The sequence below is a fragment of the Cynocephalus volans genome, chromosome 8, assembly GCF_027409185.1.
Source record: "Cynocephalus volans isolate mCynVol1 chromosome 8, mCynVol1.pri, whole genome shotgun sequence".
NCBI lineage: Eukaryota > Metazoa > Chordata > Mammalia > Dermoptera > Cynocephalidae > Cynocephalus > Cynocephalus volans.
Window position 1 is genome coordinate 140,986,991 of NC_084467.1, and position 26,464 is coordinate 141,013,454.

The window sequence follows — 26,464 nt, forward strand, 5'->3', positions numbered from 1 at the left end:
TGAAGAACACTCCTGCTTCACCCCTCAGTCTTATTCTAGGAACCAACCTAATGATCTATTATGGTCAATTCCCAGCCTGCAGTCACTGGACAGAGGCCTCCACAGCTAGCAGTTTTTCTAGAAGGAAGTCTGTTTAGAGAGCCTGGTGATGCTTTTAGTATATGTCAGCAGATCGATCGAGTCACATACACAACATACATGATTCCTGCTGCCTCCTGACTGTGAATTTTCCAATTCCGTGGCACATCACCATCTCAGATGATTCATTTTGAAACATAGTTCCACTGGAGGAGACAGTTTGAATTTAACCGCTCCGAGTAACCTCATCCCAGGCCAGTTATTGCATGTCTCATATTGTAAGTCTGAGAAGAATCTTGCCCATCATGACAATAATCACAGTACAAAACTATAAGTTCTGCGTTTCTATAGGACTTTATAGTTGGCTGTCAAAGAACTTTCACACCTATTATCTGGCATGTGCTCACATGCTAGATAGAGTTAGAAAAAACAGACATCTCTTCTGCTTAACAGAAAGCTGAACCTCAAGAAGTTTATTTGACTTACCTAAATTTATCTAAAATATTCCAGGTTAACATGGCAGGTGAATCTCGGTGCTCTGACCCCTGGGCGTGGGCTCATCCTGCTGCCCCAGGCTGCCTCCAGCCATCATATCACCAGGGTGGAGAAGAGATGAGCAGCACAGGGTTTGGGACCACACATTGAATCTCGAGTCCATCGCTCACCAGCTCTGTGACCTTGAGAGGACCCACTTCCCGAGGGTGAAGTAAAGATGTCACATAAGCTCTGTGCCTGGCACACGGTGAACACTCTGTGCTGGTCACAGGTTAGTAGCATTGCCGTGATTATCAACCACAGTCAGTGATGGTGGTTCTGACCAAAATTGCTGAGATTGTAGCAGGAGCCTGACTCCTCTCCTACATACCATTTTTGGGTAAGAGGACAAAATAGTTACTATGTTCCATGTTTGTCTTTTTTCACTCTTATAAAATAGAGAAACTTTTTAGAACTGACTCTCCAGTTGTCAAGAACATTAGACTAACTTATTACTGTATGATATTATGTTTGACTTAGGAAACAGAATTTTCTTTCCCAAAGAACTGAATTTAAACTACCCTTGTCCCAAATCAAACAAGTTCAGTCACTCTGTTTTGTTCCATTAACTTTTTGACCAATACTAACCATAAATGTGTAAGATTTACACTGGCTCAGAGGAGTGAGTGAGCTACGATCAGTCCAGGAAGAGGCTGGATGAGTTTCCCTGACACCTGCTGGCTTGGGGAGCTGATTCCTCAATAATTTCTCAACAACATCTAGAGATTCAGAATGAATACACTCAATACAGGAATAAATAAAAATGTTGGCACCCAGGGAACTATTTGCCTTAGATGATGTAATTATGACTTTCAGTTAACTAGTCATGGAGACTTTATGAACAACAACTTGCTTCTCTGCCATGTCCCACGTACAGCACTTACTAGGAACTTAATAGACCCTTGGGGGAGACTGCAAAGTAAGGGACGAGAGAAAGCTACCGTCAGGCTCAGGGCCATGGAGGTTCTGAGTGAAGAACACACCCCAGCAAAGGCAGCATCCTCGAGGGTGAAGCGTAGTAACACAATAACCTGTGTTCTCTGTGCTTCTACACGGGATGATGCCCTTCCTGCCTCCCCATCCAAGTCCTCTGAGCAGCTGCTACCATGGGAATTTCTCCACGCAGGCAGGATCAGCAAAGCACGACCAACACACGTGAGCATCCATGTGGCTGTGACGTGCAGAGAAGTGACCCATGAGGGGAATGTAACTTCAGAAAAGAACTCATAAGAAAAAACTATTCCAAATAGTACTCTCAGCAGCTCTGTTTAATAATAAACAAACAAATGAAAAAAGCATAAAGAATTAAAAACCACACAAGTGTGTAGAAGGGCCAGAAATACCATGATGGAAATCATGGGGGAATACTACCCAGCTATTAAAAATAACAAGGTTATGGAATACACACTGCTAGAAATGTCCATATAAAACAATATGAAATAGAAAATCACAGCAATGTTAAAATTAACTTATATTTCTGCATTAAAATGTTGAACAAAATACTATAAAAAATCTTAACACCCAAGAGATTAGAATCTTCATGAATTCGTCCTCTCAACTTAAATGGACCACACAACCATATTACTACTTTGCTTTAGTAAGGTCATTTTCTCAGTCCAGCAACTTATATTTTGCACTCTCTCTACTAGCCTCAAACTTCCCAGCCTTGTCATCATAGAAACTAGGAGTTGTCTGTGACTCTCACTCAGCCAGCTCGCATTTGGCAACATAATCCCTCTTCTTTCCCATGTTCCAGCCACACTGGCCTTTTGGATCTTTGAATTTGCCAAGTGCTCTTCTATCTTGAAGTCTTCCCCTATGCACGTCTGCTGCCTGAAAGGCACTTGCCCAAAGCCCATCAACTCGACTTACATTTCATATTCATCTGCCTCACTCCTGGCAGCCTGCACTTTTTCCTTCACGGCACTTAGCATGCTTTGTAATTACTAAAGTATTTGCATGACAATTGTTTTACTGTGTCTTCTTCTCCCAAATAGATGGTAAGCTCCATGAGGAAAGTGATGGCTAGTTTTATGTTTCAACTTGATTAGGCCACAGGGTGCCCAGATATTTTATCAAACATTATTCTGGGTGTTTCAGTGAGGGTGTTTTCGGATGATCTTAACATTTAAGTTGATAGACTGAGTAAAGCAGATTGTCCTTCCTAATGTGGCAGGCTGCATCCAATCAGTTGAAGGTCTGAATAGATCAAATAGACTGATCTCCCCAGGTAAGAGAGAATTCTTTCTGCCAGACTGCCTCTGAAGTGGGACACTGGCTTTTTTACTGCCTTTGGACTCAAACTGCAATATTGGCTCTTCCTGAGTCTTGAACCTTCTGATCTTTGGACAGGTACTACACCATCAGCTCTCCTGGGTCTCAGACCTTCAAACTCAGACTGGAACTAAACCATTGACTATTGGCTCTCCTGGGTTTCCAACTTGCTGACTCATCCAGCAGGTCTTGGGACTTGCCCACCTTCATGATCACATGAGCCAATTCCTTCTAATGAATCTCTTTCTACAGATATATACATCCTTTTGGTTCTGTTTCTCTGGAGAACACTGACTAATAAAAGTAATAATATCTGAGCTGTTCACAATCATATATATACCTAGCTCCAACACAGTGCTTGGCCCAGACTGGTTGTCTAATAAAACTTTGTTGAAAGAATGAATGTATATATATGGATGGATGGATGAATGAATAAAGTGATGTGAATATAATTTATTTTTTATTAGATTTTATTTTTTCCACAAAAGTACCATGTGGTGTATGTAGACTATTGAATAATAGCTGTGCTTGAGTAGTGCTTTCTATTTTTCAAAGCATTTTTATATACAATAATGTGATTTTTTAAAATTCTTAGACCCCAATGAGATAGACATATTCCAGCCTCACATCTGAGGAAATGGAGGTTCAGAGAAAGGAACTAATTTTTCCAAGCTCATAGTGAAGAAATTAAGTGGTAGAGCAAGATCTGGAATGTAGACCTGCTAGAGTTGGGGCAAAGACTTGGACCCTCTGCCTCTGCAGCTTCATGTATGCCACTGTGTCCACTGTCAGGGCCCTTGGTGAGCACGGGAGGGCTGACAAGTGAATGGGGCATTATCCTGATGGGACTCTCTGCTGTTCAGAATGATGGGAGGTGAGGGTGCTGCAGTCTAGGAAGAGGGTCCTAGCCCTGGCCAGGTGGGGATGGAAGAGTGAGGTAATGACAGTGGGCAGTGAGGCTCAGACATGGCTCTCAGGTCACTCTTTCACATGCAACCCACAGTTGTGCAAGGCCTCATTTTCATTGTCACTCTGGCAATCATGCGATAGTCATATCAAACTATTGATTAATGATAATTACACGGGTGGCTCCATCATCACCAAACTCAGATACAACACAACAGAATGCTACAGCATGGGCTTGGGGTCCGAGCCCCTGGGTTAAACCCCAAAAGTGTGATAAGAAAAATCAAGTGACATGGAGAAGTTAAGGACAGCCAGTATGTATATTCCAACAGTGACTGTCACTCTGGCAAAGCCATGACCCTGTTTATTATATTCTTTGTCCTATCCAAATATTTACAAAAACACCAGCTCAAAGGGCAGAGGTGTGTTGGGGGAGGGGGTACAATACAAAATGCCGAGTAACGAAATGCAGGTCTGATTCTCAATCTGGATGTAGAAAAGCCTTTCCTGTGCCATGTGCTTTTAGTGCACCCTTTTTATCACTTCAACTTTTACATCCTGTTAAAGCCTTCATCTTCTTCTCAGCCCCTGTCTACAGCAGCTTTCCGTAAAGAGCTTGATGACAGCTGTGTCTATTGGGAAGTCCACAGCCTCATTTTTCTCTCCTCAGAAGCATCTTAGGACTGTGATACTTGCCACCACTTAATAAGGTGGGGCTTGCAAGGCCAGCAGTGTAGGGGGCTGGTTATCTCTTCCCCAACAGCGGTTCCAGTAGCTGCCTCCAGGCAGATGGCAGGTGGTGCTTGATGTTGACAGCAGAGGCCCCGGGCTGAGACTTAACCCACGCATCGGTGACTAAAATAATCAGGAGTTGAATGCTCATTGCCTCTCTCATGCTTTTTGTATTACCAAGTTACTAAATATTTATATTATGCTTTTGTATTACTAAAGTAATAACATTGTTAACTACTTGAGGAGTACACTGTAACAGGATTAAAACAAATCCAGTAATGGAAATACCTGACATTTTGAACACCTTGTCTATGTTACATTTTGAATTTCTCACAATAACCCATTTTACTAAGAAGAAAATGAGATTCAAGATGTTAAGAGAGACTTACGCAGTAGGGGATGAAGTTGGAAGTAGAGGTTAAGAGTCTCTTTCTGACTATGCTATTAATTAGCTTTGTGACTTTGCGTCAGCCTCTTTATCTCTCTGGCTTCAGTTTCCTTTCTGGAGACAGGAAATGAGTGAGACAGACTTGCAGATGGAGCAGGTCCCTTCCTGCTCTAAGTGTCTTCATACTGAATCTTATTGCTCTCCTTCATCAATGATTATTCTCGTTCTTGTTTGGGGGTTTTGTTTGTTTTGTTTTCTTGATCCCCATAACTTTCTCATCATCCAACTCTCAGGCTGTCACCTCTGAGAGAGGATTTCCCTGGTCAATCCTGCTAAAATAGCTTGTCCACTCTTCTGCACTCACTGTCGCATCATCATCTTGTTTTATTTTCTTCATGGAACTTTTTTCTTTCTTTTTCTGTTACTGCCCCCAAGAGAATGTAAGGTCTACGAGGACAAGGATGTTGTCTCACTGTTCACAGTTAAACACCAGGGTTGGATCTCCTTTACCAAGTAACTTACAACCTCCAAACTCCTTGGCAAGGCACCCACTATTACCACCAACTGGCTCCCATCTTCCCCTGCAGAACAAAGTGAACAATCATAAATATGTGTTGATTGAATTAATAAATAAATCCAATTTATTACTAGTTCTTTTGATTCGGCCACGAAAAACTCTTTAGAACTGTGATGTTCAGAGTTTAATTAAAATTGAAAGTAACAGTTCAGTTTTAAAATTGTAAAAGTAACTGGCTAGTGCCTCGCTAGCCACAGTTCAAGTAGTCAAAAGCCATGTGTGGCTAGTGACTTGCTTAATGAACAATGCAGAACAGAACATTTCCATTGCTGCAGAAAGTCTTTTTTTTTTTATTTTTTATTTTTTTTATATATATTATTTTTAACTGCTGCAGAAAGTCTTTTTGGAGACTGTTGGTCTAAATTCTGGCCCTTCCTCTCCAACCCCACCTGCTCACCTGGATTCTTGTAGCAGCCTCTTAATTAGTCTGACAGTAGTTTCCTTCCACACTAGTCTGTTCTCCACATGTCTCATTCATTTAGTTCATTTATTCCTGCAGCATATATTTAAGGAGGACCTTCTATATGCCAGGCACTGTGCCAGGCAAAAAAGACCAACCAGAGTACAAGTTTGATCTAGTCCTGACTCAATAAACTTACAGGCTAGAGATAATATATGTCATTCTTATGTTTAAAAACTAGTCTTGGAACCTCTTTACCAAAGTTCCTCACAACGTTCCCAGAACCCTGTGCTGTGTTCTGGGGGATGTAGCAGAGTCCACTCTGCTGCCTCTGGAGGGGTTAGCCGAAAGGATGTTCCGGGGTGTGGGGGGTGTGAGGTGGGGTGTTGGGGTGTGGTGATATGTGTGTGTGTGTGTGTGTGTGTGTGCGTGTGTGTGTGTGTTGGCAGGAGGGGCTGTAGCCCACGGGTCGCACTTGTGCCTTCTGGCTGTCGAGTTGGGTCTCGCGGATGCATGGAGGGTGGATGGCCTGGTGCACTGGGGTTCTGCTTCAGCTCTTCCCCATCACCCATCCCACAGGTTCTGTACCTGGCATTCCATGCCCCCGCCACCTTATCACTGTCCCCTGTGCTCTACATAGCCACTCACGCCTCAGTGCTGCTTCATAGGCCCGTCCCTCAGTGGGGTTTTCTTTCTCAGTCTCCGAACCTGATGAACACTCACTCATCCTTCACAACCCACTTCAAATATCACTTTCTGTGGATCTTCCCCAGCAGCCCGGACAAGTCAGGTGTTTACATCTACCGTGTTTACCCGACCCCCCGTTTATGTAAGCCTCCTTCCAACAGACTGGAGTCCTTGCCGATGAAAAACTATTCATCATCATAGCCCCAATGCATGACATAGAAAAGGTCCCTAATAAGCGATTTTGGACAAATGACGAATGATGACTGCATGAATAAATGAGTGAATAAGTGTATGGGTATTATGAAAATGTCCAACCTATCTGCAGTTCCCTAGGGAGGCTGCTTCAAAATGGAATAAAAATACCATAACTGTCTACTTACTCTTTTCAAAGAGAAGAGGTTACTTTTCTTCTTAACATTCTTATTTCCTGTTCTAAATGTCCCTCCTGCCCTATTTTTCATAAGGAAAACATCTTTTCTTTTATGCTCTCAAAAGCTTTCCTTTGTGGCTAGCCAAAACTCTAGGATCAAATACTTCACCTCCAAGTGCCATGTGTCCCAAGCTGCTCTTTCTTCTGATTGGGGAAATGGCTCTCTGCTACCAAAATGCTTACCAGCTCCTCCCAACTTTGATATTAGAACTTCAATCAACACTATTTAGTACACATTATAAAATTTTTTCATTAAACATTGTCATATCACTATGTAAGTGCAATCTGAAGCAGGCCTAACATTACTTAATTCTACCCAGACCTTTAAAAACACAATCAAATCAAAAAGAAAGTTCATGAAATAGTTACACTGAGGTTTCCTCCCAGGTGTCGTGGGTGTGACCCTCAATTCGTCCAACCGGTTTGTATTTCTACAGTTATTCAGAGGAAAGGAAGAGGGGGCCCTGACACCCTTTAACAAGTCAGTTAAACAAGCCAAATATTAATTAACCCATTCAACTAGCTTGTAAATTTCTGGCATTCAAATAGATTGTCTTGATATTTCAAGATATTTTAAGTGAGCACATTAATCTGCTCCCTAAAATCTGCTCCTCCAGAGGACTCTGCAGACACATCATCAGAAAAGGGACCTGGGTGTCTTTATTAAAAGTACACAACCCCAGGGCTTCTTGCTCCCCCCAGTGGTTTGACCTCCATGCCTTTCATTATCAGTTGGGGAAGGAAATGTGGGTTAGAATATATCTATAATCACCATTTCCTAAGTTACTTTAGTGAAATTTGCTATTATTGATAGTAGAAGAGCAATATTTTATCATTACAAATTCCTAGTTGCTAAAATCTTTTACTAGTCATTCAATCAGCAGTACTGAGGGGCTACCCCACAGTTAACCCTTGTTAAATCTAAAACTGTGAATATATAAAATGACAGTCCTTGGATAGAGTGTGCCTCGAATGTGTGTGTGTTAGATCATCAGAGTTTCAGCAGATATTAAACCACCACCAAGCGAGGGAGTCTTTGTAAAAAATAAAGTCTTGTCAGAGGCTTAGGACTACCCACTTACGACTTTTTCTACGAAAGAGGTAATCCTCCCCAGATTGTGAAGCTTCTGCTGACTTCTTACTACTAAAATGAACTGATCTTAATGTGAGGGAAGTATTATGATTTCTCAGGAAAAGGTGTTGGGTTAATATGGTGATTCTATCTCATTATCTTGGCTTAGCCTCAAAAATTGGAAGCTAAGGTGACATATTACCCTCCCTCAAGTATATGTAGGCTTAACGAGGACACTGAACATTGCTCTCCATCTTAGGGAAGATAAAAATGTTTTGGAAAAGGACTAAAGTTTCAACCCAAGGCAGCAAATCAGACCTAAGACAGAAAATCTTGATTATAAAGCTGGTTGATGCAGTTTTCCTAAAGAGAGCAGGGAATTTGGCAAGTATTTACTGAATGATTGTTGTACAGAAGGTGTGTAGGGGATAGAAAAAAAAGTAAGATACATACAGTCTGTGCTCTCTAGGAGGTCACAGTCTAGATGGGGAGATGAGACATTCACTCACAGAACGATGATTGATGTAGGGTAATGACTCGAGACATGGCACGAGACAGTGTACGCAGGGTCCCATGAGTGGGAAAGTCTAGTCCTCTGGATGCTCTGAGTCCAGAGTCAGGAGAGCTCTGCACATGCTGGAGAAACTGGAAACATTGAGGGTGAGGCTGTAAGGAAGGGAAAGGTTTTGAGAAGAGGAGAGAAGGCGGAGAAGGAAGAAGGGCACTTGAAGGGTTACCAAGCATCTTAAAATTAAGCTCCAAAGACAAATAGTATATGACTCCACTTACATGAGGTACCTAGTGGTCCAACTCATAGGCAGAGCGTGGAGTGGTGGTTGTCGGGGCTTGGGGAGGGGAGACAGGGAGCTATTCTGTAAAGGGTGCAGAGTTTCAGTTCAGGAGATGAAACAGTTCTGGAGATGAGCGATGGTGGTGACTGCATAACAATGTGAATGTACTTAAAGCCACTGAATTGTACACTTAAAAATGGTTAAAAGGGTAAATTTTGATGCTATCTGAATTTTACCACAATTTTTTTTTAAAAAAAAGCTTGAGGTAGACAAATATCTGTCCCTAGAGGAGGGGAGGGGTTCAACCGAAGTCTTCAGTCTCCTTTTCTTCTTGGACTCCGTGTTAACTGTATGGCCCACAGACAGCAAATGGGAAATGATTAAACATAATCCGTTCCCAGGCTGCTGTGCTTTAGCAGGGTATTGAATGGTTGTAACAACACTTTTCCAACAGCTTCTCACCCCCTTCTTTACACATCAAGCCCACTTCCACTACGGAAGCCAGTCACTCACTGTCCCAACTTCACTGAAGGTAGAGCAAGGGACCCTACTCTGGCCTGTGCTGTCTAAGAGGAAATCTGCTAGGGGATATATCCTCCTATTTAACAAAACAGAGAGAGGACTCCAATGGGATGGATTCTCTCCCCACCTTCCTTAGGATGCTGTGTGGGGCAGCCAACTGGATCCACAGGGGACAAACCAAAGGGTGACAGATATGTTGTTCTGGAATCCTAACAACCTTATCACTGTATTAACCACCCTCAGAAAATAGATCCCTCATTGTGTAAGCCACTTTTAGTTTGGTATTCTGCTTACTAGCAGCCAAGATTATTCCAAGAGACTGTGGCATTACAAAAACAGCCTCATGGAGAACCATCTATATTTAGCTAGAGTTTACTCTTCCTTCTAAAAATCAAAGATGTTTATTGCCCTTTTCTTTATTGCATGACAGGCGAAAGAAAGAATACAAACAGCAGGGCACCCAGACAAAAAGAACATCTAGCAAAGGGGTTGGAAAGACCCAGCACCATCAGGAAGTAAGCTGGTGGTAAACAAAATAAAAAGCCACTATTTTGCCACGTATTGAAAAGAATCAAATCCTCCTTTGTAACTAAGAAAGGTTGCAAATAAAGGGAACATTGGGTAAGAGCCTAGATAAAGACTAAGGACACTGAAGAAGATAAGGGTCCAGAAGCAAGCAAGCAATAACCCAGTGCTGATTGCAGGGGATGCTAAGAGCTAAGAATAGGATCAGGAGAACCCAGAAAAAGAGAAACCCAAAGTCTACACCAGACCTCTGCCTTTTCTCAACTCAGCTCTGCCGGTTGCAGTAATTCTCAACTAAGCTCCTTGCTTTCCTTGTAAAGACCCAAGTTAAAGTGCCCCTCGGCATACTGGTATAGATAGATACCAGGTCCGTGTGGATCTGCTTTGACTGTTGAAATAAAGGTTCTGCTGCTTTTCAATCAGATTTTTCTATCAAGGTGAACATCTTTCTGGGGATATTACCACTTAGATAAGTGCTTTTATTAGCTAGTGGTATGATAGCTACCTCTGAAGCCATTTAAACAGGCAGGGCTAAGGAAGGGAAGACAGCTCCATCTGTCCATAAAAGATGCTGGCAGCCCTGAGAGAGCTGTCCTGGCATGGGGCAATTGGTCACACCCCAGCTGTGCCCTGTGGTGCTTTTAACAGGAACCAAGGTGCTGCGCTAGGCAGCTGTCCCCTAAGAACAGGACTCCTTGACCCAAGGTGACTAAAATTAAACCACTTACTACTCCAGAAAAGCAGAGCTGGATTCCTTGCTACAGCCAACCTCCTTCCCCATGCTCACACACGAGCTGTTTTTCAAAAAGGGAACTTCAGATTCCCTGACAGGAAGCTGATCCTAACACTTCACAAACGACCACGTAAAAAGAAATTCAGAGCCGTGAATGAATGCTACAAATGTCCTCATAAAGCTGAAGCGCGTGGGAAATGTGGCTGATCCTGCCCCTAGGAATTAGCAAGCCTGTCCTCAAGGCTCAGTTTACTTGAGGGTTAAAGATGGAATTAGAAACCCCCACCCATATCATCTGATTTTCATCAAGGACAGAGTCTCCTGACTATTCTCTCGGCATTTAAAGAATGTGATATTACTCCCCTGATAACACACAACCTCTCCATGAGTTGCAGGGTCCCAGTGGACATGTAGGGGGTTTGCCTCTGGTGAGAATGAATTTCCATGGAAAATGTGACACAAACATTACCTTGTGGGTCTCAAATGAATCAGGTTTTATGCCAGAAAGACTTTTCTTATTAAAACTGTACTTTGGGGAAGTGGCTCTCACAGGGCTTATGGGGGTCCTGATGGTCCTCTAGGGCCTTGCTGGGGCCCCGTGACCTGTTCTGTTTTATTCAATTTTTTACAAGGCAGCAATGTGGAGCAGGAGGGGGGAGAATGGGGTCACAGCTGGGTTTAAATTGGTAGCTTGCTGCTTCCTCGCTGTGTGATATTAAACAAACTGAATTCTCTGGGCACCTACTTTGTAGGGATGATGTGAAACATATTAAGTAAAGGACCTACAATAACAAAGGATCAGATTGTCAAGGTGGTCTCACAAGAACAGAGATCTTACCCAGTATCATGCTTTACATATAATTTCATGAAACCAGCAATCACAAGACTCGGGAGAAGCAAGGAATGGCCCAGCACGAGTACAGCTCTCCAGGTCCTTTCATGAAACATATTCTCTCGCCCAGATTAACACAGAAGATCTTCAAGCTATGTATGTGGTCACATCACCTACTCAGAAAAGAGCCATCATGAAATATCTTCATATTATACTCAGATAGTTACATAGCTTACTTGACCTTTTCTCAAAACCCATGCCCAACGCATCCATAGATGCCAGATTTGGTACAAATGAGCAACACAGGCAGACCAGGTACCTCCTTCTAAAAAGAATTCCATAGATAAGGACCCTGTACTAGGAGATATCATTAGTGTGTTTACCTTGAGTCTGTCGTTAGTGTGTTTACATGAAGATTGGCCCAGCTGTCTTCCTTTCTTCTATTCCATTGGTTTCCCCTTGGTGAAGAGAGAAAATAGATTGCAGGCCTGTTGTTAAACGTTTCCTGTCCAGCACCTACCCCAGACCAGGACTTAACATACAGTACCTGTTATCACATTATTAAATATAATAGCAATTATAGAACTATGCTTCCATTTTCATTTCTGCCTGACTTTCCAGATCTTGTATAATTCAGGCTTTCTCCTGCCACCAGCCATAGGCCTAACCTCCCCAGTTGTGTGTGATTCTTATCTCTGCCTTTTCTCCTCTTGTTCTATTCCACTGTTCTATGCATTTTTGAAGGACAGTCCAAGTGCCCCTTCCTCCTGGAAAATTTCCAAGCCTACTCATTCCTTCAATTTCACCCCTTTCTACCCTGTACGATCACAATACAACACCAAACCTAGAGCATCCTACATTGTTCTGTTTCTTACTTCTGCATGCATAATGGTTGTCTTTCTCCAAATAGATTATAAGCCCAATTAAAGCTGAGAACTCTAACTTCATTAGAGTCACTTACACCAGAAAGTGTCCCTTGATCCACCTCCCCAACAGATGTGGTCCCCATGGAATTGGCTCCATTGGCACCTCACTTACCATATTGTGATGGTATATTTCTTGTAAAGCCAGATTTAATTGCTGTCTTTCCTTATGGGCAGGACACTCTGGGAGGACAGGGTCATTCATGTCTTTCCTGCTCACATTTATATCCCTAGTGCCTGACACAGCACCTGGCAAGGAGGAGGTGATTAATAAATATTTGTTGAAGAAATAGGTTTTCTAGCGGTAAAACAAGGTGGAGTAGGAAGCTCATTAATTTCTATAATGAACATATGGAGCATCTCCTCTGGGTACTCAGGATGCAAAGATAAGTAAGACACAATGTCAGTCATCTAGACTGAAAAAGTTCGAGTCAATTTCTCTACCACCACTGTTTGGGTTTCCAGATACGTACTAAAGAGTTATACAGTGAAAATCAAATCTCACTGACACTGAGTGAGCATTAATGCGGGGGAGGGGGGAAGGAGAAAAATCAGGGGAATGCAGCTCTGGAGGTGCAGGTGCCTCAGGAAGACTTCCTGCCTTCATTGCCCATTCTTCCTCCACAAATGGTCACCATATGAGCTTCACTACTGTCCCCAATTCATGTGAAAAGCAATCCTACAGTTGAGCTTTAATTCAGTATTCAGTATCTCTTTCTCTTGCCCCTTACCTCCCTGCTCCTCATGAGCAGTACTACATTTGCGTAGGTACATGCTAGGATACATCGCTGGAAACCTTTTTTCAGAATGATGCAATTGGAATAGCAATCCAACTTGCTTATAACAGGTTTTGGCCACCAACAGAACAAATTCAAAGCTGTGTGCTGATTAACGATAATGTTCAGGCCAGATAATAATATATATTTAATTTATCCATTTTAATATCACCCTATGTAGCAAAAGATGTCATACTGTCATTGCTTTTCCTAAGTCAATGTATTTCTCGGGGGGTTGGTACAAGGTGTGTCGGTCCATTCCTCAGTCTTCTGAGAAACAAAGGAAGCAATGGATTTTAAGATCTAACAAGTTAGATCTTATGGAAGCTAAAGGGAAACTCTGATAGGCCAGTCTCTCAGCTCCTGAAATCGAGGCAGATGGATTCGCCGATGAAATTTTCTCCAGCATACAAGCTGACTCTCTTCCTTCCTTCCCTCTCTCCCTTATTTCCTCCCCCGCTCCTTTCCTATCTTCCTTCCTTCCTTTTTGTGTCAAATAATGATGTCAAGCATCTCAACTATAGCAGCATCACCGGCTGCCTTCAGCCATACATCAGAAAGACTGATTCTCTCAAAACAACCTTCTGGCTGCTCCTTTTTTCCCAATTAAATTTCTTTTCCCACTAATGCATTATCCTCTCTTTTTCTTCCCTCCTACAAGGTCACCTCCATGTCCCCTGGTAGTCTCTTCAAAGCCTTTCTCCATGCCTTGTCTTCCCCTGTGGCCATATGTTAGTGACTCCTACTAAACTGGAGCTCTTTGAAGGCAGGATCTGGGCCTCATTTGCCTTAGCATCCCCAGTGCCTGTAGGAGAGCCTGGCACATGGTGGGTGGTGAGCAAATGTTTCAATTTGATGAATACGTTGAAACAATGTTAAGCCAGCGAACAAACTCGGCATCTGGGAGGCACACAGAGAAGTGGGTTTAATGATTTGGATGGGAGCACTTTGTCCATCTGTGATGGAGAAACAACGCGAGGGATTCTCCACGCTATGCACCCTACCCTTTGAAGTCAGGGTCAGTGGACAGGCAGTAACAGGAAAGGACAATAGAAATTTCCACTGTGCCTTATGTAGTTTCTGGGGACAGTTGGACACCACTAATTTAAAGAAAAACTTGGTGGGGGGACGGGGGGAACAGATAAAAGAATTCTTTCAACTGTTTTCAATTAAACCAATGTAACCCCTTACCATTTTTCAGAAGTCAGCACATTTTTTCCTCTTTTCTACACCATTTAGAGCTCTGACCAGTGATCAGAGATGGTTTTGTTTTCCCACATAGATTTTACTACCATTTCTAATGCATTCATTTGGACTGAAAATGAAGGTGGAAAGATTTGCAATTGCTTGAGAGACCTCTTCTCCTGAGCTCCCCCTCTGCCTGTAGGAGGTCTGTCACCTAGACATCCACTCAGAGAGCTTGCCTGGGGGTGTCCCAGGGAATGTAAACATTATAAAACCAGAACCTCAGAGTTTTGGTGAGAGAACAGAGTCTTGAGAGGCCCCTGTCCTAGATGTGCCTGTGAGTCAGAGTTAGCTGGATGTCTCCAAGTGATGGAACAACCATTAGTCAAGGCCGACTTAGACTTGAACTGAAACCTGTCTTGTACTTGTAAGCTCAACCCTGCAATTCCTAAAACCAACCAGCCTGGCCGGCTTCCAGATTACACAGCCTAAAGTATAGAGAGGGTGGAACAAATTCAATTACCTTATTTTTGTAGTGCCTCATGTGCACCGTCCTAGTGTCAGGCACCGGGCCATCTAAGATGTTCCGTTAACTCATCCTCAGGATGTAAACACATTAAGTTCCTCAGAAGGAAGATGCAGGCATGTTATTAGACACAAACCATTATGACTTATATACAGAAATAGGATTGGAAAATTTCAGTGAATGTGGTTTGCTTTCTTTCTGATGCTCTCAATTTCCCATCAGAAGCTTAAAGTGGATTTGCAGACTGTTTGGTATTAGAGTTTCCAGAATTCTCTCTCTCTCCTAGAAAGGTGGGTGTTTTATTAGAAGCAATAATAATAGTAACAGCTACACTTAGCGAATCTCTACCTTGTGCCAGGCGTTGAACCAAAGCCCTTTCCATGAGTTACCATCGTAGTCATCTGCTCGGGCTGCCATAACAAACTACCACAGATGGGGTGGCTTAAACAACTGAAATTTATTTTCTCACAGTTCTGGACACTAGAAGACCCAAATCATGGTTCAGGAAAATTCAGTTTCTGGTGAGGCGTCTCTTCCTGGCTGGAAGACAGCTGCCTTTACACTGTGTCCTCATATGGCCTTTCTTCTGTGCCTGTCAGGAGTGGGCAGGTAGGTTAGATAGATATATGGATCTGTCAAGCTCTGGTGTCAAGTCTTTTCCTCTTCTTATAAAGACATTAGTCCTATTGGATTATGACCTCATGTTAACTTGATTACCTCTATATAGGTCCTAACTCCAAATACAGTCACACTTGGGGGACACAATTCAGTCCATAGCGACCTCACTGAGTCCTCACTACAAGCTTGGGAAACCAGGGGCTTTCTCTATATCCTATCAATGAATAAACTGAGAGCTGAGTAATTTGTCCAAAGTCTCACCACCAATAAGTGAGTTGCTGGTGGTGTTGCTTTTTCTTTTTATGGAAGAGAAGTGAAGACATGCAGAGTTCATGTGTATAGATGTAGGGTTGCTAATAGGAAAGTCAGATGGGAACTGGCAGGCGAAAACTAGAGCAGAGCGCTGAATCCATGGCCGTTCCATCTGGTTAAACAAGTCCTGGGTCACTGGGCTGAGTCCTGGGGAATGAAGGACAGGAAGATATGGTCACCATCCTCCAGGAGTTTGCAATCTCAGCAGCAGTGAAGGAAGTTTTCCTTTCCAGGTTCTGTTCTGGATAAAACTGAGAAACAGGAAAATGTCCGCTCAGTCCCCTTCCTTCTCTGAGAGAACCTTTTGGATCCCTGTTGGGTACCACTCTCCTCAAAGGCCACGTCCTTCAGTGGCCACCTCCAGCCTGGAAGCCAGCACCCAGCTCACCCACAGTCTTCACCGGTAGTGACCCACCTCTTCCCTATCCCCATGTCCAGAACTTTCTTGATCTGTCTTCCATTAAAACATCTTTGTTCCAATCCCAATCCCTCGAGGCAAGTCTCTCGGCTAGGAAAGGAAAGGTCACAGTTCATTTGCTATTGTTCCTGGGTAATGTACTGACATTTTATTGGTGGCCTCTGGAGACTGGTGACTTACAGCACAAATTTCAGGCACCATGGTGAGAACGTTTTGATGGTAGGCGGTTTTGCAAGTGGACATCAAACCCACGGTGAGTGAGAAAGCCCCTGTCCTGGGCTATTCACAAATAAGGCTGTTCCTGCTATGCCACACAAACGTGCTAATGCCTCACTCACATGCCCTTGACCTTACATTTCAGACTGTGGAGGGCCATCTTGCTCTGTCTCCTGTCAGTGACTCTCAAGAGATGGGGTATAAATGCCTCAGCCCCCTCGTCCCCTGGGTGGGATCGTTCTGAGGCATGCTCCATCCATGAGCGCAGTTTCCCATGCAGTCTCGGTCACTCACTGTGGAAGCCGGAGGAACAACACACCCATAACCGGCTCTCTCCTTTCCCTGCATCGCTCCTCCGCTGCCAGCTGGTGCTCTCTGTACTTCACAAACCAACGTCTTCCACTCAAATCCTTTTCTCAGGGTCTACTTCTGGAGGCATCCAAACTGAGACAGGATGGCCATCAGAGCAATGGGCAGAGAAGTGCAGCTGGATGGCGCGTGGGCCTGGCTCCGTCACCATGCATGTGGTGGCAGCCCCCGGGGGAGCCTGACCAGCACCCCCTTTCGCTCCTTGACTGCAGAGAGGTCTGGAGAGGACAGTCCAGCTGACTATGTCTCCTTAAATGTAGACTCTAACCTCTCCAGGTGGGATCATAATTGGGGATCTCAGTTGGCTCTGCCAGTGTAGGAACAGGACACTGGGAATTAATGTGTTTCAACAGAATGCATGAGATTTGGTGTCAGAAGTGCCTTGTTTGGATTCTGGCTGTACCACATCTAAGCTATGTGGCTATCTAACTTCTCTGGGCCTTATTTTCCTAATCTGTAAAATGGGATAATAATTGCTGCCCCAAAAGATTGTTCCAAGGATGATAGTAATAGCTCACAAGATTCTAGGAGGTTTATGTGAAGTTCATGTAGATCAAAAACCCTGCAAGGGTAAACCACAGGTTTCTTACCCAAATCTCTTGGAATCGGCTGAATTTTGGAACTCAGAATTCAGATTTAATAAAGGTGATAGAGTGCATGTAACATATATTACAGAATCCCCATCAGGGTCTGGGGCAGTTCCCTAGGCTCGAACATACTATTTCTGCACTAAAAGTATGAAGATGTATGCTAAGTGGATCAAGCCTACAAAAAGTTGCAATTTGGAGTTGCAGATAAAGGATCATGGCCCAGAGAAGTTAAGCAATCTGTTCAGGGTCATACACCAGGATTTGAACCCTGGAGACTAGCCAGAGTCCCTGCTTTAACCACTACAATGCACTACCTCCAGCAATAAAACCTTCTCACAAGAATGAACGAAGGCATTAAGGGACTTATATCCAATTCATAAGGGAGGTGAGAGCTGCTTTCCGTTAACATCATCAATATATGTATACAGATTATTTCTCCCAGAAATAAAATTAAAGATATGATCACATTTGAAATATTAATGCCAGAAAGTATCCACCTACAAAAAAATAATAGCTACTATTTCTTGAAAAGGTACCAAATAATTTACATATATTTATTTCATTTAATCCCCACAATAACCGTAAGAGATAGGTTTTATCAGTGTTACCCCCTTTCATAGATGAAAATAGGTAACTTACCCAGGGTCTCCCATAAATAAGTGTCAGGGCAGGACATCCAGTCTGGAGCTGCTGAAGCCTGTGCTCTTTCCACTACACCGCCTGCCTCCCAAGGGCTGTACGAGCTGCTGACCATCATTTTGTGGTTCACCTGAGGTCACAGGCAGAGCCAGTGTCCAGAGCATTGCGACCTGGGCCTCGTGACCTTAAAAGGCCTTGCAGTGATTGATTTCCACTTTGGCAAGCTCTGCAACTCGATATCATTTCTTTTTGCTGCCCAGTCTTGCCACTCTAAGAACAGTACCCAGTGTTCATGAGAAGATGCAACAGAATTGACTGGAAAGAAAATTTTATCTTCTTCCAGTCCTGTCCATAGTGGTGCACCATTCCATATTTAGATAAATGCTCTGCACAGCCTAAGAGGCAATAAAAGCAAGCTAAAAGGCGCCAAGCTCATGCCAGGAAACAATAAGAATCTGCAAGTTCTCATTCCTTTCCCAAAGAATGACTATTTAAAAAACAAGAGACAATAAAAACAAGCAATCTCAGCAAACATAATAGTGCTTTCAGGTCTGGGGCATTTCATAATCTCGGGGCAGCAGAAGAAGGATATGGAAAGCAGGGTCCTCTTCTGTCTTTGCAAGTATGAGGTACAAAGCAGGGAACCTATACAGGTCTTAGCCTGAACTACTGGTAAAGTCAGGGAAGAGCACTGACAGGAAGTCATGGGCTGGCCTGAGGGGTCATGTCGATGCCCGAGGTATCAGCTACTGTCCTGCAGACCAGATTTGAACGCTGGTGTTTCAGAAAGACGAAAATGAGTTCGAGAGACCACTGAGTTTCATTCATTTGTGGATTTGAGAGCTTACTGAGCAACCAAGGTCCAAGGTCCCCAATCCTATGGCGAACCCCTATTCTGGGCTCCCCCAGAATGTTGTAATTCCTGCATTATTTATAGCCATGTATGTTTCAGTCACTAACCATCTTCCACTACTGTTATTTTTACATATGTATTATCTTTTCTACTAAAACAGTCCATAGTTATTTCATATCCTCTATAAAGGCTACTATGTTATCTACTAAACTGAGATTTTTAAGTGGGCCTATGTAACTCAAAGGCCTTTTTAGTCATCTCTTCTACAAGTTGAGGTCCATGAGTAGTTTACTTTTCCAATCCTGTGAAGCATCATATTTGGGGACCCTATTGAGTCCCTTTCATTTCTGCACTCATACAAACCAATTTTTAAGAAATTTTTTATTTACTTTTTATTTTTTATTTTATTATACATACATGTGGGGTACAATGTTGATTTTCAATAATTGTGTAGAATGTGTGGTGGTTAGATCAGTACAGTTAGTTTATTCATCATTACAACACGCAATCATTCTTTGTGTCCTTGACCAATTCCTCATTAGCCCCGCTCCTTCCCCCTCCCCTTTTCCAACTTCTAGTTTTCTAAAAGTTCAATGTATTACTGTGATTGTTTCTTTCTTTCTTTCTCTCTGTCTTTCTTTATTGTTCATTTGTTTATTTATGGATTCAGCTCACAGTTATGAGTGAGAACATGCAGTATTTCTCTTTCTGTTCCTGGGTTGTTCACTTAGGATAATTTTCTCCAGGCTCATCCATGTTGTTGCAAATGGTAGAATTTCATTCTTTTTTATGGCTGAGTAGTATTCCATTGTGCATATACACCACAATTTCCTTATCCAGTCATCCATCGATGGACAGTTACGTTGGTTCCATTTCCTGGCTGTTGTAAATAGAGCTGCAGTAAACCTGGGAGTGCCAGGTATCCCTTCGACCTCATGTTTTCGAGTCCTCTGGATATATCCCCAGGAGTGGAATTGCTGGGTCATATGGAAGTTCTATCTGTCGTTTACAAACCAATTCTTGCTTGAGCACATCTCTGCCTTGTAATAGCTCGCTAAAAAAATAAGTAATAACCATCCTCTTCCCTGGAGATGAAGGCTTGCCAGGCACTTGGCCTGCCTTTTAAATGATCACCAGCAACACATTACCACATGCCTTTCCATCTAATCTACAGGTCTTCATCTCCCCAGCCTTCAATATCAGCGTCTGTGCCGCCCACCATCCAACTGCTAAGCCAATGTAACATATTTTAGGTTTTTCTTACATTAACCTCACTTCAAAGTGCCAATTTCTAAATTTACCAGGGAAATTAACACAAGCTGCTATAATAAATAAACTCCAGAATTTCAGGGACCTAACCCAAAATAGTTTTGTTTCTTCCTTAAAAAATAGTCAATGTGGGTGTTCCTGGGTGACAGCTGTCTTCCACGTGGTGATTCAAGGACTCCAGCCTCCATACATCTTGTGGTCCCACCATCTCCTGAGGCCTCTTTGTCTTCTGCTTCCAGCCAACAGAAAGAGAAAGAAAGAAACGGGGGAGAAGGCCATCCTCTTCTAAATCCTCAGCTCAGGAGTGACGCACAGTAACTGCATCCACGGCCTTATGTTCCATGTCCACACCTAGATGCGAGGAAAGGCTGCTCGCTGTCCTGCCACTTGAGCCTAATAATAATCACAGCTAGAGCACGTGATGCATCTGCACTTCACAAACTGTGTAGGTTAACTATCTCATGTAATATATACAACAATCCTGAAAAGTAGGAATTAGAAATGAAAAAAACACATAAATATGTATATCAGTCTCTGAGCCTCAGTGACTATAAGCACTATAATATACTATATATAAATACATATTCTGGGGCTCAGAAAGGATTAAAAAGTTGCTCAAAGTCACATACCCAGGAAGCAGCAGATGTGAGTCAGACATGCCTCATACTTAAGCCCCTTCCCTTCTTTTGTCCCATGGAGCAAGAGTTATTTTGATGCATTTTGAGGTTGGTCGATGGGAAGGATTAAGGATAATGACTCAAGCTGGATTTTGAAAAGTAAGCATCTGCCTGTCCAAAGAGCTATTGAGACTGGAGAATGACATTTCTGGTTGAAGAAATATGTGCAAAGGCACTGAGGCCTGAATGAGTATGGTATGTCTATGGAAGACTTACCTTAGAAAGAATTATATTTAGACGATAGTAACCCAAGAGTCTTAGGAATACACATATCATGTCCTAAACTTTCAGCCACCCCTTTCTAACATGTTCCTGAGAGAACTATATACCTATAGAACTATGGTAAAGGAAAGAAAGTCATGTGCCCCATTCTCAGATGAAGCACCAAAGAAGCCTTATTCATCCACATATTAAGTCCCAAAGAAAAGTTTCAAAGATAACAGAACGCCTCCTTGGGAATCAAGCCAATGCCTTCCTAGTAAAAAGTCAAGGCAGCTAAAATCCCAGGGGCTTTACTGAACTATTCACCACAGTGGGAAGTCATTCTGCTAAAATAAACCACAAACTTTTTTTCTTTTCTTTTCTTTTTTTTTTTTTGAGGGTAAGAGGAAAAAAGAGCGTGTCAATTAAAACAAGCTGCAAGAATTGGGGGTTTCACCAGCAACAGATTTCCAATAGAGGTAGAGTGAGGACACACACTCTTGATATGCAGCAAAACCAAATGACAGAAGACATTTTACCAGTTCTTAGACTTCAGGCCTCAAATAAAATAATGGTCATTAAATGCATCTGTAGAGGCAGTCTCTTCCCTAGCGAAACAATGCTCAACATCACTCAGCATTTGGGAAATGCAAATCAAAACCACACTGAGATACCATCTCACTCCAGTTAAGATGGCTAATATCCAAAAGACTGAGGATGATAAATGCTGGCGAGGTTGCAGAGAAAAAGGAACTCTCATACGTTGTTGGTGGGACTGCAAAATGGTGCAGCCTCTATGGAAAATGGTATGGAGGTTCCTCAAACAATTGCAGATAGATCTACCATACGACCCAGCTATCCCACTGTTGGGAATATACCCGGAGGAATGGAAATCAGCAAGTCGAAGGTATACCTGTTCTCCAATGTTCATCGCAGCACTCTTTACACTAGCTAAGAGTTGCAACCAGCCCAAATGTCCATCATCATCAGATGAGTGGATACAGAAAATGTGGTATATCTACATAATGGAATACTACTCTGCTATAAAAAAGAATGAAATACGGCCATTTGCAATGACACGGATGGACCTAGAGAGAATTATATTAGGTGAAATGAGTCAGGCACAGAAAGAGAAATATCACATGCTCTCACTTATTTATGGGAGCTAAAAATGAATAAATACACAAATAAACTGGGGGGGGAGAAGAAGACACAACAGTTACAATTCCTTGAAGTTGATACGACAAGCAAATAGATATAAAGTTGTATGGAGGGAGGGGGTAGAGGGAGGAGGGGGGAGGTTTCGGTAATGGGCCACAATAATCAACCACATTGTATATTGACAAAATAAAATAAAATAACTAAACTAAAATAAAATAAATGCATCTGTAATAAAAACTACACTTTTGGAGAGTGGAAATATTTTTTAATTACAGAGAAATAATAATGGAATGTCCTTTAAGGAAATTAAGGATTAAATCTCATAACTAAAAATGTGTTTAGAAATGTTCTAAAGAAGGAACTCAGCTCTAGTAACCATTTACTCCATTGTTTGTATACCAAGACTTGATAAACTATGGTTGCCTGGTTTTTTTTATGGTCCATGAGTCAAGAATGGTCTTTACATCTTCAAATGTACATTTTTAATGGTTATATAAGTACCTACCTAATAGCCCCAATTTTTCCATTCAGTCCACAAAACCTGAAATATTTACTATCTGGTTTGATGACTCCTATTCTATACCATGAAAAAGGGTAAGAATAAGAATTATAAGTATGAACCCAGGGCAATGTACTCTTTAAAAAGACACTAGGGAAAAAGAAGGGGTGAAAGGGCACGGAAACACGGATGAAAAATAATTTAACTAAAAGGTAAGGAAGCTATTCATAGCACTGGCAGATCACCTCTTCAGACTTGTGATTTGTACTTTGTCCTCACGACACACATTATAGTTAAAGTGTAAAGTGTGGAAAATGGTGATAAACCTTGGAAGCAGATGAATTTTGTAGACATTCTAATTTTTTGGAAACTCTTGGAAAGTTGCTTGCTCGTATGTGCTTTAAGGTATCATTTAGCAAGTTTCTGCTGCAGGAACTTAGTAGCTGAAAAGAGTTCATTCAACAAATACTTATTTAGTACTATGTACCAGGTACCAGGTTACGTACTGGGGAAATAGCAATGAACAATCAAAGAATACCAAATACACAATATTTTGAGTAGCAATGTGGCAAGTGTTATAAAGGAGGACCACTCTTAGTTGGTCCAGGAGGCTTAAGAGTGGTAACAGAGTGGTAACGCTTGCCGTGGAAGTGGTGAGAAATGGACAGATTCCATAGGATTTGTTGATAAATAAATTGTGGCATATAAGAAATGGGAAGAATATAAACTAAGAAATTATAGCAAGGTTACAGGATTCAAGGTTAATATACAAAAGTCCATTGTATTCCTACATACCAGCACTGCTGAATTCTGCCAAACGTTAAAAGAAGAATTAATACAATTCTTCTCAAACTATTACAGAAAATCAAAGCAGAGGGCATTTTCCTAAACTCATTCTATGAGGCCAGCATTGCCTTAATACCAAAAGCAGACAAGGACACAACAAAAAAAGAAAATACAGGCCAGCATCCCTAATGAACAAAGATGCAGAAATTCTCAACAAAATACCAGCAAACCAAATTCAACAACACATCAAAAAGATTACATACCATGATCAAGTGGGATATATATCCTAGGGATATAAGGATAGTTCAACATATGCAAATCAATAAATATGATAAACACATCAACAAAATGAAGAAAAAAAACCATATGATCATCTCAATAGATGTAGAAAAAGCATGTGACAAAATTCAACATCCCTCTGTGATAAAAACTTTCAACAAATTAGGTAAAGAAGGAAAGTATGTCAACACAATAAAGGCCATATATGATAAACTCACAACTAACATCATACTGAATGGGGAAAAATTGAAAGCTTTTCCTCTAGGAATTAGAACAAGACAAGGATGCCCACTCTCATTGCTATGATTTAACATACTATTGGAAATTCAAGTCAAAGCAATTAGGCAAGAGAAAGAAATAAGGGGCATCCAAACTGGAAAAGAGGAAGTAAAATTGTCCCTGTGTGCAGATAAAATAATTTAACATACAGAAAAATCTAAAGAATCTGTCAAAAAAAACCTCTTAGATCTGATAAATGAATTCAGTAAAGTCGCAGGATATAATATTTACAAAAATCATTGGTGTTTCTATATATACTAACAATGAACTAGCTGAAAGTGAAATCAAGAAAGCAATCCCATTTACAAAAACTACCAAAAAAACTCCAAAAAAACAAATAAATTTAACTGAGGAGGTGAAAGATCGCTACAATGAAAACTACACAACACTGATGAAAGAAATTAAAGAGGACACAAAAAAATTGAAAAATATGACATGTTTATGGACTAGAAGAATTAATATTATCAAAATGAACATACCACCCAAAGCATCCTACAGATTCAATGTAACCTCTATCAAAATACCAATGACATTCTTCACAGAAACAGAAAAAACAATCCTAACGTACAAATGGAAACACAAAAGACCCCAAATAGCTAAAGCAATTTTGAGCAAAAAGAATAAAGTGGGAGGCATTATACTACCTGACTTCAAATTATACTACAAAGCTATAGTAATCCAAACAGCATGGTACTGGCATAAATACAGACACATGGATCAATGGAACAGAATAGAGAACCCATAAATAAATCCACATAACTATGGCCAAATTATCTTTGATAAAGATGCCAAGAACTTACATTGTTAAAAAGACAGCCTCTTCAATAAACAGTGCTGGGAAAACTGGATATCCATATTCAGATGAAAGAAACTATAAACCAATCTCTCACCAGATTCCAAAATCAGCTCAAAATGGATTAAAGACTTAAATGGAAGACCTGGTATCACAAAACTACTAGAAGAAAACACAGGGGAATCACTCTAAGACATCAGTCTGGGCAAAAATTTCATGGAGAAAGCTTCTAAAGCAGAGGCAACAAAAGCAAAAATAAACAAATGGGATTATATCAAAGTAAAAAGATTCTGCACAGCAAAAGAATCAGCAACAGAACAAAGAGGCAACTGGCAGAATGGGAGAAAATATTTGCAAACTATTCACCTTACAGGTATTAATATCCAGAATATACAAGGAACTTAAACAACTCAACAGCAAAAAAACAATCTGATTACAAAATGGGCAAATGACTTGAATAGACATTTTTCAATAGAAGACATACAAATGGACAACAGGTATATAAAAAAATGCTCAACATCACCAATCATCAGGGAAATACAAATCTAAACCACAATGAGAATCATCTCACCCCAGTTAGGCTATTTTCAAAAAGTCAAAAAATAACAAATGTTGGTGAGGGTGGGGAAAAAAGGGAACTGTTGTGGGAATGTAAATTAGTACAGCCATTATGGAAAACTGTATGGAGATTCTCAAAAAACTATAAATAGAACTACCATATGATCCAGCAATCCCACTGCTGGATATTTATCCAAAGGAAAGGAAATCAGCATACCAAAGAGAGATGTGCACTCCTACGTTTATTGAAGCACTATCCACAATGGCCAAGATATGAAATAAACCGAGGTGTCCATCGATAGTTGAAAGGATGAAGAAAAATGTGGTATATATACACAATAGAATACTACTCAGCCATGAAAAAGAATAAAATCCTGTAATTTATAGCCACATGGATGAACCTAGAAGACATTATAATAAGGTGAAATAAATCGGATACAGAAAGATAAATATCACATGTTCGCACTCACATGTGGGAGCAAAAAGAAAATTTTAATGCATTTTTAGAAGCGGAGAGCAGAACTGTGGTTACTAGAGGCTGGGGAGGGGAGATAGGGAAAGGTTGGTTAAAGGATGCTAAATTACAGCTAGATCAGAAAAATAAGTTCTAGTGGTAGTGCTAGGCACCTATAATTGACAATAATTTATTGTATGCTCTCAAATGGCTAGAAGAAAGGAACTCAAATGTTCTCATCACAAAGAATGGATAAATTTTTGTAATGATGAATATGAAAACTACCCTGTTTTCACCATCACACACACATTGTACACATGTATTGAAATAAAATCTGTACCTCATATATATGTATAATCAGTACATTTCAATTAAAAATAAATTCCTTTTAAAAAATTAGCAACAACAACAAAAATAACTTTAGTTCAATAAAGAAAACAAAAACAAAAATCAGAAAATCATTAACCATTTTCCCCCTCATAATTTAGATCCTTCTGAAAGTCACTTAAAGTATTTTCCCATTTACAACTACCTGTAATACTAATACTATTACAGAAACCTGTAATAGTTGTGGCAGAATATAGTCTGGTGTAATATACTTC

At 41.3% G+C, this 26,464-nt stretch overlaps 1 protein-coding gene across 10 annotated transcripts in view; it reads right to left on the reverse strand.

The window, feature by feature from the left end:
• The window catches only part of LOC134383934 (tRNA-splicing endonuclease subunit Sen15-like), a 91,523-nt gene that overhangs the window by 52,240 nt on the left and 12,819 nt on the right, over positions 1-26,464 (reverse strand). Inside the window, exons 4-11 of one of the 10 annotated variants that reach the window (XR_010024216.1) lie at positions 18,054-18,448; positions 15,240-15,483; positions 14,889-14,989; positions 12,520-12,653; positions 11,865-11,939; positions 11,488-11,654; positions 8,588-8,744; positions 1,919-5,493 (exon numbers count right to left, since the gene is read on the reverse strand). The exons of 3 other annotated variants lie outside the window; for them this stretch is intronic. Coding sequence is in view for 1 of the 7 variants with exons in the window: in XM_063105464.1 (XP_062961534.1) it covers positions 20,635-20,656 (22 nt within the window). In the remaining 6 variants the exon portion in view is untranslated. Of the gene's footprint in view, positions 1-1,918; positions 5,494-8,587; positions 8,745-11,487; positions 11,655-11,864; positions 11,940-12,519; positions 12,654-14,888; positions 15,484-16,863; positions 17,132-18,053; positions 18,449-20,603; positions 20,657-26,464 lie in introns of those variants that run through there. 6 more of the 10 variants (XR_010024217.1, XR_010024214.1, XR_010024215.1 and 3 more) reach the window with 6 other exon arrangements.